This window comes from Pteropus alecto, unplaced genomic scaffold, assembly GCF_000325575.1.
Source record: "Pteropus alecto unplaced genomic scaffold, ASM32557v1 scaffold134, whole genome shotgun sequence".
In the NCBI taxonomy this organism is placed as follows: Eukaryota; Metazoa; Chordata; class Mammalia; order Chiroptera; family Pteropodidae; genus Pteropus; species Pteropus alecto.
The window spans coordinates 12188347-12204506 of NW_006436283.1; the positions used below are offsets into that span (position 1 = coordinate 12188347).

The 16160-nt window shown below is 45.5% G+C and overlaps 1 protein-coding gene across 3 annotated transcripts in view; it reads left to right on the forward strand.

The window, feature by feature from the left end:
* Window positions 1–16119, forward strand: part of TEX2 (testis expressed 2) — an 86039-nt gene extending 69920 nt beyond the window's left edge. The window contains exons 8-11 of one of the 3 annotated variants that reach the window (XM_015589748.2): window positions 5470–5602; window positions 11285–11404; window positions 12839–13048; window positions 15000–16119. In XM_015589748.2, the coding sequence (XP_015445234.1) occupies window positions 5470–5602; window positions 11285–11404; window positions 12839–13048; window positions 15000–15180 (644 nt within the window). In that variant the 3' untranslated portion in view covers window positions 15181–16119. Of the gene's footprint in view, window positions 1–5469; window positions 5603–11278; window positions 11405–12838; window positions 13049–14999 lie in introns of those variants that run through there. The other 2 variants (XM_015589747.2, XM_015589749.2) reach the window with 2 other exon arrangements.
* Window positions 16120–16160: the final 41 nt, after the last annotated feature.

The following is a 16160-nucleotide window of genomic DNA, read 5'->3' on the forward strand; positions in this document are numbered from 1 at the left end:
CTTTCCCTGTGTTTATTAACTCTGTTAGGGTAAAATTTGTCCCTTCATTTATTCAACAAATACTCATTGTAGAGAAAACTGGAATGTTTAAAAAAAGTAAAAACAAAAATAATACCTATTACCCCACCATTCAGAGACAGCCAGGGTTACCTTTTTGGTATATTTTTGGTACATTCTCTCCTAATCTTTCTTTTGTGGTTAAAAATTAACATAGAATCAAATCCTTAAAGAATCGAGCATGTCGACAGAGTATATTTGAAAGGGCAGTAAGAGATTACCTAGCTGGATCCTGCCCTGTTTTAGATGTGGAAGCCAGAACCCAGAGTGGGCGTGACTTGCCAAAGGTCACCGGCAGCCCCGCCTTCTGTCCTGTTCCAAGGCTACTAGGCCAGTGCCAGAGGCTCTCCATGAGCACTGTCTCAAGCCAGGCCACCTGCACTTGGGCTCTGCTCCTTCGCTGTCCTGCAGTGACACCTTGGGAATTTACTAACCACTCAACACCTCGGTTTTCTCCTCCATAAAGTGCTGATGGGCAGTAGCATCCTCATTCTGTTATGGTGAAGATGAAATGTTACATGTAAGGTGCTCGGAGGACACGCGCAGCCCATAGGAAGCCATCAGCGTTTGCTGCTCCTGCGGTCACAAAGCTTTGTTGTTAGTAAAGGCTTCCTGAAGGGGCTTAGTGGTGAATGTCTTCTGTGGGCCAGGTTTTCATCTTTCGTGCCCGGGACCAAGGCCATCAGAGCAGTGCCTACAGGAGAGTCAGCAGTACAACAATGAACCGAGGGTGTGGATTGTGGCCCCTCAGGGTCAGATTAATTCATTTACTCATCAGGACAACTGTAGTTAAGTCTGCAAATAGTCATAGAGCTGTCCTGGTTTTGCCCTGTTTCAGAATACCCAAGGAACAACCTAGGTTTCAACTGAAGGTGTTGGATTCTGCGGAAAGATTACTATGTCCCACAGGAATAGGCACCTTGTTTGTCTGCAGAGATGCCCTTAGTCTGACTGGTCATCCCCACCATTTACTACCCATCTTCCAGACCTTAACCTGCAGTGCCTGGTGACTTTCTCTGGTGCTGGGACTGAAGTTACTTTGCTAACTGAGTGTTTCAGAAACTGGAACCAGAATCGGGCTGTGACCTGCCCATTCCTCCTGCCGTGGCCTCGTCAAGAGCAGACATCAGGAGAGCAGCTGTCCAGGGCTAAACACAGTGACAGGGCCAGACCGTGGGGCTCAGGGCTGACAGGAGTGGCGTGCACACGCTCTGACTAGGTCGTGCTGCAGAAAGAAAAAATACTATTTGTGGAAAGGGAGAAAAAAGACCCTTTTGAGGAACTTGGTTGGGGCGTGAGAGAAGAGACTGATTTATGATTATGTCAGCCTTGAAAGGCAGAACTTTCGTTGAGAGCAGTGACACGTAGACAAAGCTAAAAATGACGTCTGCCCTGAAGGACACATCCAAATACAAGAAATGTTAGTTTTCCATGGTATCTGAGTGAGTGAAATGACACCAGTCTGTCTGCCAAGAACAAGATAATCACCGGTGAGCTCTCCTGAGAGGCGAATAGCGCAAACATCTATTCAATAATGCTGCATTTTAAGAAGTTTTGTCCCTTGGACACCAAATGTTGACATTCAGAGTGAAAATCGGCCACTAGTAGTTAACAGGGAGAGAAAACGGAAGAGCAGCTGTCACAAGGGCCACGGTCCGGTGAGCAAGGCTTGAGACTCGCTTAGCTGCTGGGCTGCAGGTGCCCTGCTAAACCTGTCCCAAAGAGACCGATGCCTTTTAGTTATCTTAATGGTAACGAAACAGTGAACTGCTGAGTGAAGTTACTAGATTGATAGGGCCATGGTAGAACTGTTCTTGAGGCCAGGGAGTCCACTAAATAGAACGCCAGGGAGAAGGCAGAAGAACCTCTGTTCTAGTCGCCTCTGGTGACATCAGGGTCTGATCTGCACCTGGTGGCCCAGGCATCTTTATTCCTCAGGCGTGAACTTCCTGAGGACAGGGATTCATTTGTGTTGTTGGCTTTGATATCTTGCATTAAGGACTCAGTAAACATTTTCGGACAGAGTAAGCTGTAACCTCAGCCGCAGTCTCCCTCTGCGTGGTGGTGGCGATGGCAACTGACCCTCTGCCCATGAAGCTGAAGAGCGGAAAGCAGTCATCTGAGCTCTCATGCGTCCTTATGTGAAGACTGACTGAAGCTTGTCGTTGTCATTGTCAGTTGTGTTTCCCATGTTGCAGAATTAATTGCGTTTTGTAGATGCTTGTCAGCAATCAGGCACCACCCGTCACCACGGGACAGCCCCTCAGCATGAGGACCTGTTATGGACTGAATGTTTGTGCCCCACCACAGTTCATATGTTGAAGCTGTAACCTGCAGTGTGATGGTATCAGGAGGTAGGGCATTTAGGGTGATTGGGCTTAGATGAGGTCCTGCGGGAGGGGTGCTCACGATGGGACTCGTTCCCTTCATAAGAAGAGACCAGAGCTAGCTTGCTGTGTCTCTGCCATGTGAGGACAGTGAGAAGGCGGCCGTCCACAAGCCAGGGAGAGAGCTCTCTCTAGAACTGGCTTGGCCAGCACCTTGATCTTGGACTCCAGCCTCCAGAACTGTGAGAAATAAATGTCTGTTTTTCAAGCTACCCAGTTTGTGATGTTTTGTTAGAGCAGCCTGAGCAGTGTCCATGTCCTTTCTGGAGAATCTCTCAGGACTGACTGTCTTACTCCTATTTAGAGGCTTAAAAAAAGTATCCTGCTTCTCAACTTCTGGTTTTTGTCCTTGAGTGCTACCAAGATGGTTATAGAAATGCCTCACAGGAAGGTCTTAAATTAACATTTGTCAAGAGCACAAAACAAATAGCTCTGTAACTAAATTCACTGGATGAGTAGCGTTCAGCTCGGTTAGAGTTAAGTCACCACTCATGGAACAGTATATGTCTCCATCTTTAAATTGTTGTTGTATTTACCCCCGATGGGAAGACAGCCTCTCTGGAAACTGTTAATTCCATCTTTGGTCTTGCAAGGCAGGAGCCCTTGACTTACCCATTATATAACCAGTTGGTCTTGGCTCCAGGTTGTATGTGCTCCAAGGTTTTCAGGGTGCTTTCTGCCTGCTGAATCCTGTCACAGAAGCAAGTTTTTCTTGGCACCAAATGCTAAAATAGTCTCGTGACCCTCATCTGAATGCAAACTCCTCATGTTACAGTCATTTGTAGGAAATTTGCAGTTTATATCTGTTTTCAAAAGTCCTCAAACCATTCTTGACTCCTTCTTATTTTCACTGAGAACCAAGGCTGAGCAAGTTCCCATGAGTGGGCCTCATGGGACATATACAACAATATAAAAAGTAGATCCTATCCCCCATGCAGAAGCTTGGTCAGATGTCCACCCCTTGTCCCCTTCCCAGCACAGACAGGGCTTTTCTGCCCAGTGTAGCCTCTTCCCTCTTGGCCCTGCAGCCTCCTTCAGTCTGGTTCCTGTGTGCCACGGCAATAGCAGCAAGCGAGGCCGGGGCAGGGAGTCGTGGAAGTAAGGAAGGGGGCCGGCAATGGCAGAGAGAGGACGGACGTGCCAGGTGCTGGCTGTACACAGCATTGTGGTCTCCTTGTACAGATGAGGCTGGTGCACAGAGGTCGAGAAGCTTCCTGTGAAACTCAAGCTGCATGTGCTCCTCCCTCCTCCCTGCCCCAGCTCCTAGAAGAGGAGCACTGGACCACATGTCATTGAGGGAGTGTCCCAATGGCTGGGGCATGGGTCAGAAGCTTACTAAGCTTTACTAGTCCATATCCCCTCATTTAAAAAACAAACAAAACCTTCCGCTTTATAAGAAGTAAAATTCTGGTGCCTTTACTATGACAACCTTCAAAGGCAACACATACTATTAATATTTATTGGAAACTTGACTAGAATTTTCAAAAGGCATGGTTATGTCTGAAAACATATAGCAATCAGGAGGTTTGAGTCTATTGATTCTCAAGTGAAATAAAGCTGGAGATATACAATAAATATTTTCTTTATTGATGTTCTTTTTATATGGAGTTAAAAATCTATTAATATCAAGCTGTTTGCCCTAATCTTCTATTGGAAGTGATTGATGACTAAAGATACTTATGAAAACATCTGCCCTTTATTTCCAGTAACACTACCTTTGAAGAGCAAGCTGATTAATGATTTTTAACTGCTTACTGTAAACGAGAAATAAAGCAGTTTTGTGAATTGCTGCAAAGAAGAGAATCGCAGTTGATCTGCACATTACTTAATTAAACTAGATCATTTATGGAAAACAAGTACCTTCGATTATGCTAAAAAGAATCTGTTGAAAACAAATTGGAAATTATTCTGCCTTTAGTGAGGAATTATACCATTAGTGCTTCCTGAGGTTACTAGCAAAGCTTTTATCTAAGATGGTGGCCAAATAGGGGATAGGTTATTTACTGTAATTGCTTAAAAATGCTGCTGTGTGTGAACAATAGTTTTAATTTCTTGCTTCCATTAAACGTTGTCATTCGTCTTATGAGGAACTCTCAAAGTTTATTTACATTTGAACACTCACTTGAATGATGACATTTTGATTGAAAGTCCATGAGGTTTCATGGCGCTTTGAGTCTGAAAATCAGCATGGCCTTTCCTACCTGCCGAATCCCGGGCCCCTTGTCCAGAAGGTCCTGCGGCGGTCCCTGTTTGCGTTTAGACTTCCAGTCAGGGGCCGCTTCTGCCATGGGCCGTCCCAGTGCCATTCTACAAAGTTAAAAGCCTCTTAGTTATGATGCCATTGACACTGGTGTCCTTCCCAAGGAATAGGATTTTGAACTAAGGTACAAGGTGGTTACCCGACTTTCTCTGGATAATCCTGGGGCTCGAGTATTAATTCTTTTGTTTCTATTACAAGGCAATTACCAGAAAGAAAAGCTTCCTAAAAGTTGTTGTCACTGACCTTATCACACGAAGCTAACTCCGAACCATTTTCTATCCCGCGCCCCCCACCCCCATAACATTAGATAATTTTAAGAAAGATGGCAGTTCTCACATGACTTTAAAGAGCAGCCCAGCTTGCTGTGAAGTCTCTGCACTTCTTTTCTGCCTCATGACAGCAGGCCTCGTCCTGGCTTTGCCCTGGCTCAAGCCTTCCTCCTGCTGGGAATGCACGTCTTATTAAATGTGAGAAGAACCAGAGAATGGGGACCCTTCCCCTGCTAACGCGCACTGAGCTCACTGTGACCATTTTAATGGCTGTTGAAATGCTGGCAATGTGCCAAATGTTTGAACCATTTCCAGAAGCTTGTCAATTTCAGTCTCCTCTCACATGCCTTGGTAGTAGTATAGGAAGACATATATAGAGACTTTCAATGTGATACCTACTTAGATACTTTATAATATAAATTTTTATACTATCATTTATAGTCATGTTTTTCTGGGGCGGGGGGGAAACCCTTCTGTTTTTTCACCGTTTCTCCAGGACTCTGGATCGATTTGGAAATGTCCTACAATGGGTCCTTTCTGATGACTCTCGAGACCAAAATGAATTTGACCAAACTAGGTAAAGAGCCTCTTGTTGAAGCCCTGAAGGTTGGAGAAATTGGCAAAGAAGGGTAAGGGGCTATACGACTTTACTAATCCAACCCTGGGGAACCGACCCCTCCCTCTGGCCTTGGAGAAGCAGATCGGATGTGTAATGGTCTTGGATTTTGAGTGAGCTTCCTTGTACGCGCTTCTGGACCACAGAGGGTTTCAGGGAATGGTCCCCTAGTTTCATTCCCTGCAGACTGTGAGTCCTCATCTATGCTCAGCGCCTTTTGGCCTCAGTGCTGCCAGTGGGGCACATAGTATTGATTACCCAGAAAGCCTCACTGACTCAGACCCGCAAAGCAGGCTCGTCCACACAATAAAATCATCATTCAGAAAGTACCTCCCACTTACTGCCACAAACAGCCATGTGTGGGCAAGGCTAAGGTCCCAAAGGGGTCTCTCTGCTTTAATCAGTCAGAATTATTTATAAGTAGCGATTGATTTTGTAGCCAAGAGGGTGCTCCTGAAGTGTTTTGAGATTCATTTTCCCTAAATAATACAATATTGATTTGCTTAGTAAATGCCTCTCTTTGTAGAAGATACTGTGTCCACTGTCCAGAGTTTGCCTGATTCAGTAAATATTCCAAATTTGCGAACTAATTAATGAAGCTCGATTTTTTTTCTATTGAATACCTAGAATGGATAAGCTGGAAATTTTACATTCCCACGCACTTTTAAAATGACTGATTCTGACTACAAATTTAAATTATATAATTGTTTTTACCAAACTAACAATGCTAATTGGTTTCTGCTTCTCACATCTCTAGCCCCTTTGCATAGAATTAACAGTACAACGACAGGAAAACTCAACAAGGAGCCACCTTCTCAGGGTCTAAATTAAAGATATAGACTTAGATTTTTGCTTAGTTATGATACTGACATGCTACTTCTATTCATATTGTAGTGATAGTGAATGGGGGGAGTCGGGGCATACATTTGAGAATGTTTTTTTATTTAGATTATTCTCATTTATCCAGGTTACTTAATGAAATGTTCCTTTTTTTAATATTGGAGAATTTCATGTGCTGTATACAATCTAACTTGTATCTGTGCTATTTTCCTTTTATTTTTCTGTTATTTGTTAATATGTGTTTGGATTCGGCAATCTGTGGATTGTGTTTTCTGGTGAGTGGTATTTATCAAGTCTCCACGTAGCATTTCATGCCCTGTCATTGCTGAGTCTTGTCTGGTCCCATGTGACGCCCCTAGGAAGCTTGTCCTTTCATTATGTTCCTGGACATAGGAGCTCAGTTTGTAGACCCGAGAAGATGGAGATCAGGAGGATTTAAGAGGCTTTCCTGGCAGAGAGAGTCCTACAAACTTCCCTGATTTGAATTGCCAGGGTCCTGATCTTGGCCTGTAGTCACACTCAACTTCTGTTTTTGGACGCCCCCACCTGTCGCCATGCACACCTGAGCATCATCAGTCCAGGCTCATGACCGCAGATTTGCAGAACCAGCTGCCCAATAGCATGAAGCGCATCAGGCGGAAGCAGTCTAGAACATGAGCTCTTACTAAACAGGAGCATGACAGAGCACACCCGTTAGAAGCATTTGTGCAAGGAGCCCCTTATAAGACAGCCCTGTGCTGGCCCAGCTGCAGGGACTCCACTGGAAAGAGGGGGTCTTGGGCAGCATGTGGGGCCCCAACACAGCCTTGTCCCTGAGATTCTCACCACCTAGGCATTCATGTTCACTGTTACGCAGCTCTCTTGGCACAATTTCAAGTTTATAAACTCTGGGTGCTCAGAGGATGGACATGTTTCTGAGTAAGCAGTGCTTCTGTAGACTGCGTTAAAAATGTCCTCTGCTTTTGGAATATGATGGTATTATATTTACTTTGTAATATATTTCCGAAGTACCATTTTTTCCCAGTAGAGTCTGGTATAAAATATTTTGCTCCCTCCTATGAAGGTGTTAAATTATATGTTGATGTGTAATTGGCTGTCATTTCATTTTAAAAGCATTTTGCTTGGTAGAAAAAGGCCTGGGAAAATGAGTCTTTAACCCTTTTTTGCATAAAGGAACCCTTTGAGAATCTAAGGGCTCTGGATCCTTCTCCCAGAAAAGGCCTGCACGTGTGCCATTTGGCTCACAATTCCTGGGAGCATCGAGAGCCTCTGAAGGCCCATCCATAGCTAAGACCCTAATTGCAGAAGTGATTCTAGAATCTACTTCTTCACCTCCTCAGCCCTGAGCATGTGGAATCATCCTGAGGCTACGTGCACGAGAGATAGTCACTATGCACAGTAGCTGTTATTAAGCATGTAATCTTTGATGCGGACATTTTCCTTAGTATTAAACCTCTCCTAAGAGCAACAGCATCTAAAGAGATGGCCAGCAGCCGCCCTTTTCCTCCTGGCCCTCCCTGTCGCCCACGGCTACCAGTCCAGGGCCTTGCTTCCACAGGGCTTGTTCCCCTGCTGTCCCGCCCTGGTGAGGCCTCTGCTTTGCCTCCCTGCTTATTCCTGTCCCCCTTCAAGTGTGCAAATGATCGTGCCCTTAGGGAGTCTCAGGAGATGATGCTCCTACTTACTGGTAGGAAGTTTCTTCATATCTCCATATTATTACCCCGAGGGCGATCATGAGAAACTGAAATCTGTTCCTTTATTCTAGTGAAATCCTTTTCCTTTTGAAAAGTGTGTAGACTTTATGTTTGCAGACATTTTTCCTTTCGTTTTTTTATTCCCCAGATAGTCTTCCTATTACATAAGTAGTTGATGTAACTCTGGGGAGTAAGATACTCAGTGGAATCTGGTAGTGAGCTGAGCAGCCTCAACTCTCCGATGGCCTGAGGAGGGGCAGCGAGGCCGGCAGGGCGTTCCCTGTGTTGGCTGCTGTTTGAAGGAAAGGTGGCCTTGGAGTGGGGCCTTTCCAGTAAGGCGCTTGGCCTCTTCATACTCTGCCCTTGCAGCCCGGGCTTGGCATGCAAGTCCCTGTATAAGAGGCCCTGTGCCGGTCACTAGTGTTGGGTCACTAGTCCACAGTATGCCCCAAACCACCACCACCCCACCCTGAGGCCCCTGATGCTTTGGGACCCGAGTCCTTGCAGCCCACCCCGTGAGTGGGTCTGGCTCTCTAAATGAACACACGCGTGTGTCTGTCTGTGGCAGCTGCCTGGGGCGGATTTCTCTTACATAGAAGAAAATGAATATATGCTTATGAGTGTGGTCACCTACAAAGCAGTCACCACACTGGGCTGCTTTATCTAATTATGTGTCCTTCATTTAAAGCATTTTTTTGGAGCTGCTCTTTTAGAATTGCCTCTGGACTCTGTGACATTCTTTTAACTGTCCTGAGTGGCCGCAAATCATCCTGCTTTGTAGATGAATTGGATCTTTGAGAAACTGCAAAGAGTCGTTCAGAGGCAGTGGTGATTATGAGACCAAGAAATAAAATGTTTGGTCTGAGACAGAGTATCAGTGATAAAATAATTCTGTTTTTCTTATGTGTCTGACTCCAGGCACATTTCCAGAAAGATTTTTAGCAGAGGCAGCAAAACTGGAATAATCCTTTTAAGGTGGCTCTTTGAAAGGATATCGCCTTCATCTAAGGCACATCTTACATAAGGACGTGTGGTGTGTCTTTCCTCAAAGTTCATGATGACATCATAAGGTTGAGCTCATAAAATACATGTTCAGTTATAAAACTATCAGCCAAACAATAAGTTGCATATTTAATTAGTATTGGGTGCCACATAATATAGCTCCCCCTGCAGAGATTAGAGGTAACATTTGGTCAAAATCAGAATTTCACGTCATCTGATCTACTTTAACTGATATAGCATCGTCTAACTTATTAACTTCAAGCCACAGAATCTGTCCTGCAGAGGATTAATTCAGGAACCTGAGACTCACTGCAGTGCTCGGCCTTTGGCATCTTCTGCCCAGGGTCTGGAGGCTGCCAGATGACAAATACTGGTGGGGACCAGAGGAGCCAGTGGCTCAGCAGGTTTCACTGTGGTCCCAGGTCTCGAGGCAGCTTTCGTGCTGGGCGGATGGGGAGCAGGACACAGATTCCTTACTTGGCAGCTCGAGGTCTGAGCCCAGGGAGCAGTCATTTTACTGGTGGAGAAGTAAGACACGTTTCTGAGATGGCTGTGTTATCTTTGGGGATTTGTGTCCCTGACTTTCCTCATCTCGATACAGTTGAGGCTTTCTTGGAAGTCATATTTTGGTGTGTACATTTTAACTAAAAGGAGCTCTAATGAGAGCTGCCTAAGCATAGAAAGCTCCAAAGTCACTTTGTGGCCAGTGAGCGCACATCATTTCCGGGGCCAGCCAGGCCTCTGAGGGAAGCAGGACAGACAAGTCAGATGCCGTTGCCGTTTCTGTGGTCGGGGACCAGAGGCCGTGTCTGCAGAGGGAGTCGCCCTTTAACACACTCAAGCCCGCTGGCTGAAGCGCTGGCTCTAATGTTTCAGAGCTGGGGTTGAGGACCCGGGTGTCCTGCCAGGGCGGACACTCGCAGGGTCCTCTTACAGCCAGGCTCCCGTTTCAGGGGCGGAGATTTCAGTCCTGCCCTCCCAGTGCTGGGGCCTCTTCTGGGCCTCAGTCCACACTGGGCGTTGTGCTCTGCCCTTGAGTGTCCTTGGCTCTCATTCGCTGGGAAGTGACTGCCCCAATAGGCTTCTTCTGGTGGCCCAAGGTCAGCATCAGAGGCAAGCCCCAAAGGATTAGAGCTGCAGGGAGATAGGGCCTCGACTCCCCTGCCTTTCCCTGTCCTGGTGATTTTATCCTTATCAAAAACACAAGGCCCAGCCTCTGTCTGCTTTGTGACCATTTAATTGCATAATAGTGTTCAGAGACTACTCTATCCTGTGTTCATTTTGTCCCAGTTAAGTCTCTGAGCCCCAGACATGGGTGGGCCCTGCCTGTCTGCCTCCCTGAAACACAGCCACCATCCAAGGAGGGTGCTCCTTCCGTGGGGCTGAAGCTCAGCCAGGAAGCCCCCAGCGACCCCCATGCCTGTGGAGACAGTCTCCAACCTGGAAAGATTAATGAGGGATATTGCTCCCCAATGAGGCTTCTAGTACCTTGTTTTTAAAATGGTTTTTAAAAGTGTACTTCTCCAGGACAGCTTCTGGGTTCCCATGTTAGTTGCTTCCTAGAGTTCCTTGAGATTTGTACCCTGTGGTAGCTGGCTTTTTCTGTGACCTTCAGGAGCTGGGCCAGGTGTGGGTTAAGATACGTAATTGCACTAGGAAGGAGTCTTGAATCAAAACTAATTTGGAGTTTACTGGGTCAAAGAGCATCATAGTTGTTGAACTCAGACAGTCGGGGGACTTGCCGGAACATCCCCGTCATCAGTGAGAGGTGGTCCTGTCTCCGGCACAAGCTTCACCCCACCCTTGCAACCATCGTTCTGTCCATTCACCCTCCCACTTGGCTGTTGCTGCACTGTTGATGAACTTACTGTGTTTCGTGTCAGCTGCACCAAACTCCCACCACCTGTCGTGATGCATGCGCAGAATTGCACTCTACAAGCCCAAGTCCTCCGTGATCCTCCCAGGGGACTTAGTGCTGAAGCGTCTCCTGGGTAACCAGGCCAGTCTGCAGACTCTTGGGTTGGGTCTCTTCTTTTTCGGATGGGCTGGGGAGAATGATGATGTGCAGTGGTGGTGGCAGTGGAGCGTGTTTTCTCTTTCTAAGCAGAGCTTGGGTGATGGGCAGGCTGCGGTGGTGACTGTGCCCTGTTCAGTTGCAGGCCCAGGGCATACTGCCTGGCCGACAGCGATGAGGAGTCCTCCAGTGCTGGCTCCTCCGATGAAGACGATGCTCCAGAGCCCAGCGCGGGAGACAAACTGCTTCTCCCAGGGGCCGAAGGGTGAGTGGATCCAGCTTCTGAGGTCTCCAAGGGTCAAAGCAGCAAGTTGGGAGTGAGCTTTTTTCCCCCTCTTCCTCTATGACCTTCCTTCCTCCTTCACACTGAATGATGGTTTTGCATTAATAACCCATAGTCAGTGGCTTGTTTAAATTCCAGATCCCAAAGCACAAAGACCCATACAGCTTTCCTTACTTAAGAGGGTCCCAACCAATATGGCTTTCTCTGATAGTTGGAGTAAATAATAGAATTGAAGGGTGTGTCTTATCACAAGGAGCACAAATGATACAACACCACCCCCTGGTGCTCTGTGGAGAGCATTACTCCTCATTTAGTTGGGTCACACTTCTGTTGAGCTGCTAGTTCCTACAAAGCTGACACATTCAGGTGATTTCTTTGGTGAGTTTTGAAAACGTGGATCACTTAGCTGATCTTTTGGACCAAGAACTTCATTTCTGGGACCCCTCTTTGCCTTTACTTGGACTGTGGAATGATCAAAGTGCTTAAACAGTTTCTCTGTACAGATCTTTAAATTATTTAGTGAGTTGAAGAAACTAAGATTGTAAAGAAGCCAGAAGCATCTGTAAGAAAACATCAGCCTATTCATTTTTGAAATCCCAGGACGTGAAAAGAGAATCCAGACATTTGAGGAGTTAGTTCTAAAGTTCGTGTGCGTTAAATCTATGCACTTGACCTTCTTGGGAACGATTGCCTTTCCCTGCACACATACACACAGTGTTCTCGATATCTGGAACTGTGGAGGATTTTAAAAAGCAAATATCCTCTCTTATGGCAGACATGACCTGATAGAAAAGCTTGCTTTCTTCACTTGCTAGCATGTCAGCTTGATGTAGCATTTTTTTTTTAGAACTTCCTAAGCCCTTTAAAAAGTAGTTGTCATTCAAAGTTGGTATGATGCCACCTAAAAGGCAGTCAGTTAAAAACTGTGTTTTGTGTCCCTGTCGATGCGATATGATTTCTTATTGCCATCTAGGGATGGTGAGATTTCTCTAAGAGGACACTGGATTTGTATTCAGCAGTTTGAGGGTTATAAACATGAGTTGCCTTCTCATTTTGCCCTATAAGAACTTTGTCTGACTCTCCATTGTAAAGATTCAGCTCTGTGTGATGTTTACACTTTATGTAAAGTAGTTTTCAATTAGGGATTATTTTGCCCGCCCCCCGCTTGGGGACATTTTTTATTGTCATGACTGGGAGGAGTGTGCTAATGACATAGTAGGTAGAGGCTAGAGGCCAGGAACACTGCTCAACACCCTGTGATGCACAGGACAGCACCACAACAGAATGACCCAGTCCAAAATGTCCGTGGTGCTGCAGCTGGGAAACTCTGGTCTAAAGTGAGTAGAGAGCCACAAAGTTTTTGTTTGTGAAGGAGCAAAGCTCATACTAACGTTCGCTTGTGTCCTTCATTTAAAGGTATGTTGGCGGTCATCGAACAAGTAAGATTATGAGGTTTGTTGATAAGATTACCAAGTCAAAATATTTCCAAAAAGCAACGGAGACAGAGTTCATTAAAAAGAAGATTGAAGAAGTCTCCAATACACCCCTGCTGCTAACCGTAGAAGTACAAGAATGTCGAGGAACTTTGGCGGTCAACATTCCACCTCCCCCAACTGACCGGATATGGTGCGTAGAGGGGCCCTCAGGGACAGCAAGTGATTCCCCTTGTTGCGTGGCCGTAAAAGTCCCAGCCTGCTTACCCTTGACTTTATGGAAAGTACCTTCTCTTGGGCAGAAGCACTTTCAGACGTTTTCAGTGGAACCTTAATGTTAGTTGTAAATCCAATTCTCCTTTCTTCTCTGAGTGGTTAATTCACATATAAAGATTCATCTTCACATGTTAGGAAGAATTTAAGTCAGTAGGTGAAGTTTATGGGTTGAGCTGTTTCCTATTGATCCGTCTCCTCTCTAGAGCCAACTCTTCACACCAGTGAAAACAGCTGTCATTTGTAGAGCTCTTAGTCTCTGCCCGGCCTAGGGTGTACCTGCTTCGCCTGGTTGGTCCTCACAGCATCCTGTGGAGAAAGATGCCATTGTTATCCCCACTTTACAGGCAGGGGTCACACATCCAGCAGTCCCAGGAGGTTAGGGAAGCCTTCCCTGGGTCAGGCCTGGATGTTCAGGAGGCGAGAGCATGCGCATTTGGTAACTGTGGTCAGTCTGTTCAAGGCATTGTTATTGAATGCACCCGTGGTTCTCAATCTCACCTGCGTGTCACAGTTACTTGAGGACTTGTTAAAAATAAAGCTATGCCCAGCCCCGCCCCCAGGATTCAGGAGTTGGGGGACTAAGCCAGGAACGAGAATCATGGAAATAAATTACTAATGGGTCCAGCAGGAAAAAAATCACTGTGAATCTCAACTTAAAACCGATATTCAAAGTCCTGTAAAATGTTCATAAGTGTATACGGGGGTTACCTAGGAGACCTCATTGTACCTTAAACAACACTCGTATGAAAAAGGTAGCTCTATACTATCAGAGAGGGGCATCAACATGCAGTCCCCATCCTTAGTGTTCAGAAGGGTTTGTAGGAATGATCTGAAGATTTTTGAAATGACTAACCATTTAATGATGACATTGGTGTTTCCCAGTAAAAACTTGAAAATACCATTTTAGATTTTACTTTTTCAAAGTAATATTTTCATTGGAAAAAAGTGAGGAAAAAAGCCTATAATCTTATCATCCAAATATAACCAGTTGATACCTATCTGTACAGTCTTCCAAACCTAATTTCATGTGTTTTTAAATGCTAAGAGTTGATACATTTCTTCTCCTTCTCAGCTTTAAGCTTTATCAGTTATAAATGCCACTGCTCAGTGAGAGGTAAAATGAAAGGCCTCTTGCATCATGCTACCCAACGCATGCATGAATGCTGAACTATTTGTTATCGATCCACAGAGATAAGTTTAGATATTGAGTATGTAGAAACGTTTATAGCTATTTGACATTTTTAGTGTGTTTTTTAAAACACTGGTCCAGGACAGGTTGAAGTGGATAGCACAGTCTCTTGTCTGGATACTTTAGCATCCGTGCCAGTCTGCTCCATCAAGAAGCCATAATAATCGTGGCGTGGAGTGTGGGATGAAAAGCAGGTTATAGAATGTTCTGTTTACATATGCATATTAGGAGGATGGGGAAAGTGGACCCCACTTCTCTCACTGGTCACTTTTTTAGGGGTGAGATTCAGAGAGGCTGCAGTGTCTTTCACATCCAGCTTCATACACTTGCACGTTTTGGGTTTTGTAACGTATATACTACTATAAAAATAGAAACAAAAAAGGTTGTTGCCATTTTATGAAAAACAAAGCCCAGGCCACACAGACTTTTCCAGTGGCACTTCCTGGCTTTCCCAGTTTGTCAGAACTGTGCTCAGATCATCACAGCCTGCACAGCCCAGGGACACAGGGAGTTCACATGTGTTCTTGCTGTGCTGTATTATTTTGTAGAGGGGATTTTCAGAATAAGAGAACATTTAAGTAGTGATGTAGGCCTGTGTAGAAGGAATGTTGGCTGTTGGTACTTGTCTACTTCCTTCCTTTGCTTCTAAATGTGATTATTACTTGTCTTCTTTAAAAAGGTATGGTTTCCGGAAGCCACCATATGTAGAGCTGAAAGCGCGGCCAAAACTTGGAGAGAGAGAAGTGACTTTAGTTCATGTGACAGACTGGATAGAGAAGAAACTGGAGCAAGAGTTTCAGGTAAACCTGCAGTGTCATCTAGTGTTTCACACTGAGTCTAAAAGCTCTGGGTGGAACTGAGCTTCTGCACTTTGTGTGGGTCAGGATCCTCCTTGGAGGCCCCTTGTCCCAGGAAAGTGCACGTATGATCAAACAGGTGTAACATTTCAAGTAGTTTCAAAAACCCCTGAAACTCACCCACAGCACACTGTTGTCTTCAGAGGAAACCCAAAAGGTGGGGTCAAGGAGCAAAACGACTGTCTTACACCAGTAGGCCTGGCAAGGGTGAAGCCGGCCACCTGCTAAAATGTCTTCGGACACTGTGGGGCCTGGAACTGACCAGCTCGTAGCACTCACCACGGTCAGGGAAGTTGCCCCCGCCCTCGTGTGACAAGCCACCGTGCTCTGTTTGTTCAGTTCTTATGGAAACGCTTCATGGACAGCTGCCCCTACCCTGGGCGTCCAGAGACGCATCCAGCCTGCTCCTCCCATGTGGATCTTCTAGGGAAGTCTGGGAGTTTTCTAAGCCTGAGCTCATTCTCCAGGCCTGTCTTCTGCATTCCGCCACCAAAAGGTTAATAGCAGTGTAGCCAAGGCCCTGGGATGAGCTGTTTTTATCAAAGTCTTATCAGATATTTGAGGCACAGTTGTCTTTCAAGGTTTTATAGATTAGCAAACAATTATTTTGTACTGAATTTTGCCTTTAGAATACCCGTATTTTTGCAGTGGTATATTTTGAGTTACTGCCTATAAAAACTATATTTTTATTATATAAAGACTGTAGGTTAAATATAACTGAAAAACAGTTTCCAGAAAGCTTAATATTATCACCAAATGGATGAGTACCTAGTTATGGGAGACACGTCTTGCCTTGTTTTTTTCCTTTTGCTTATATCCCTAAATCCTACGTTAGGAATTTGAGTGGGTCTCTTTTAAGGGTATTGGAGTACAAAGAGCAAAAGAAGGGACTAGGGGACAGAGGTTGGTGCCTGGTGTTTCTGGGGCAAGCTGGGAAGTTGAAAGGTAACTGCTGCGTTTTCCCATAGCCCCCTGGGAAAAAG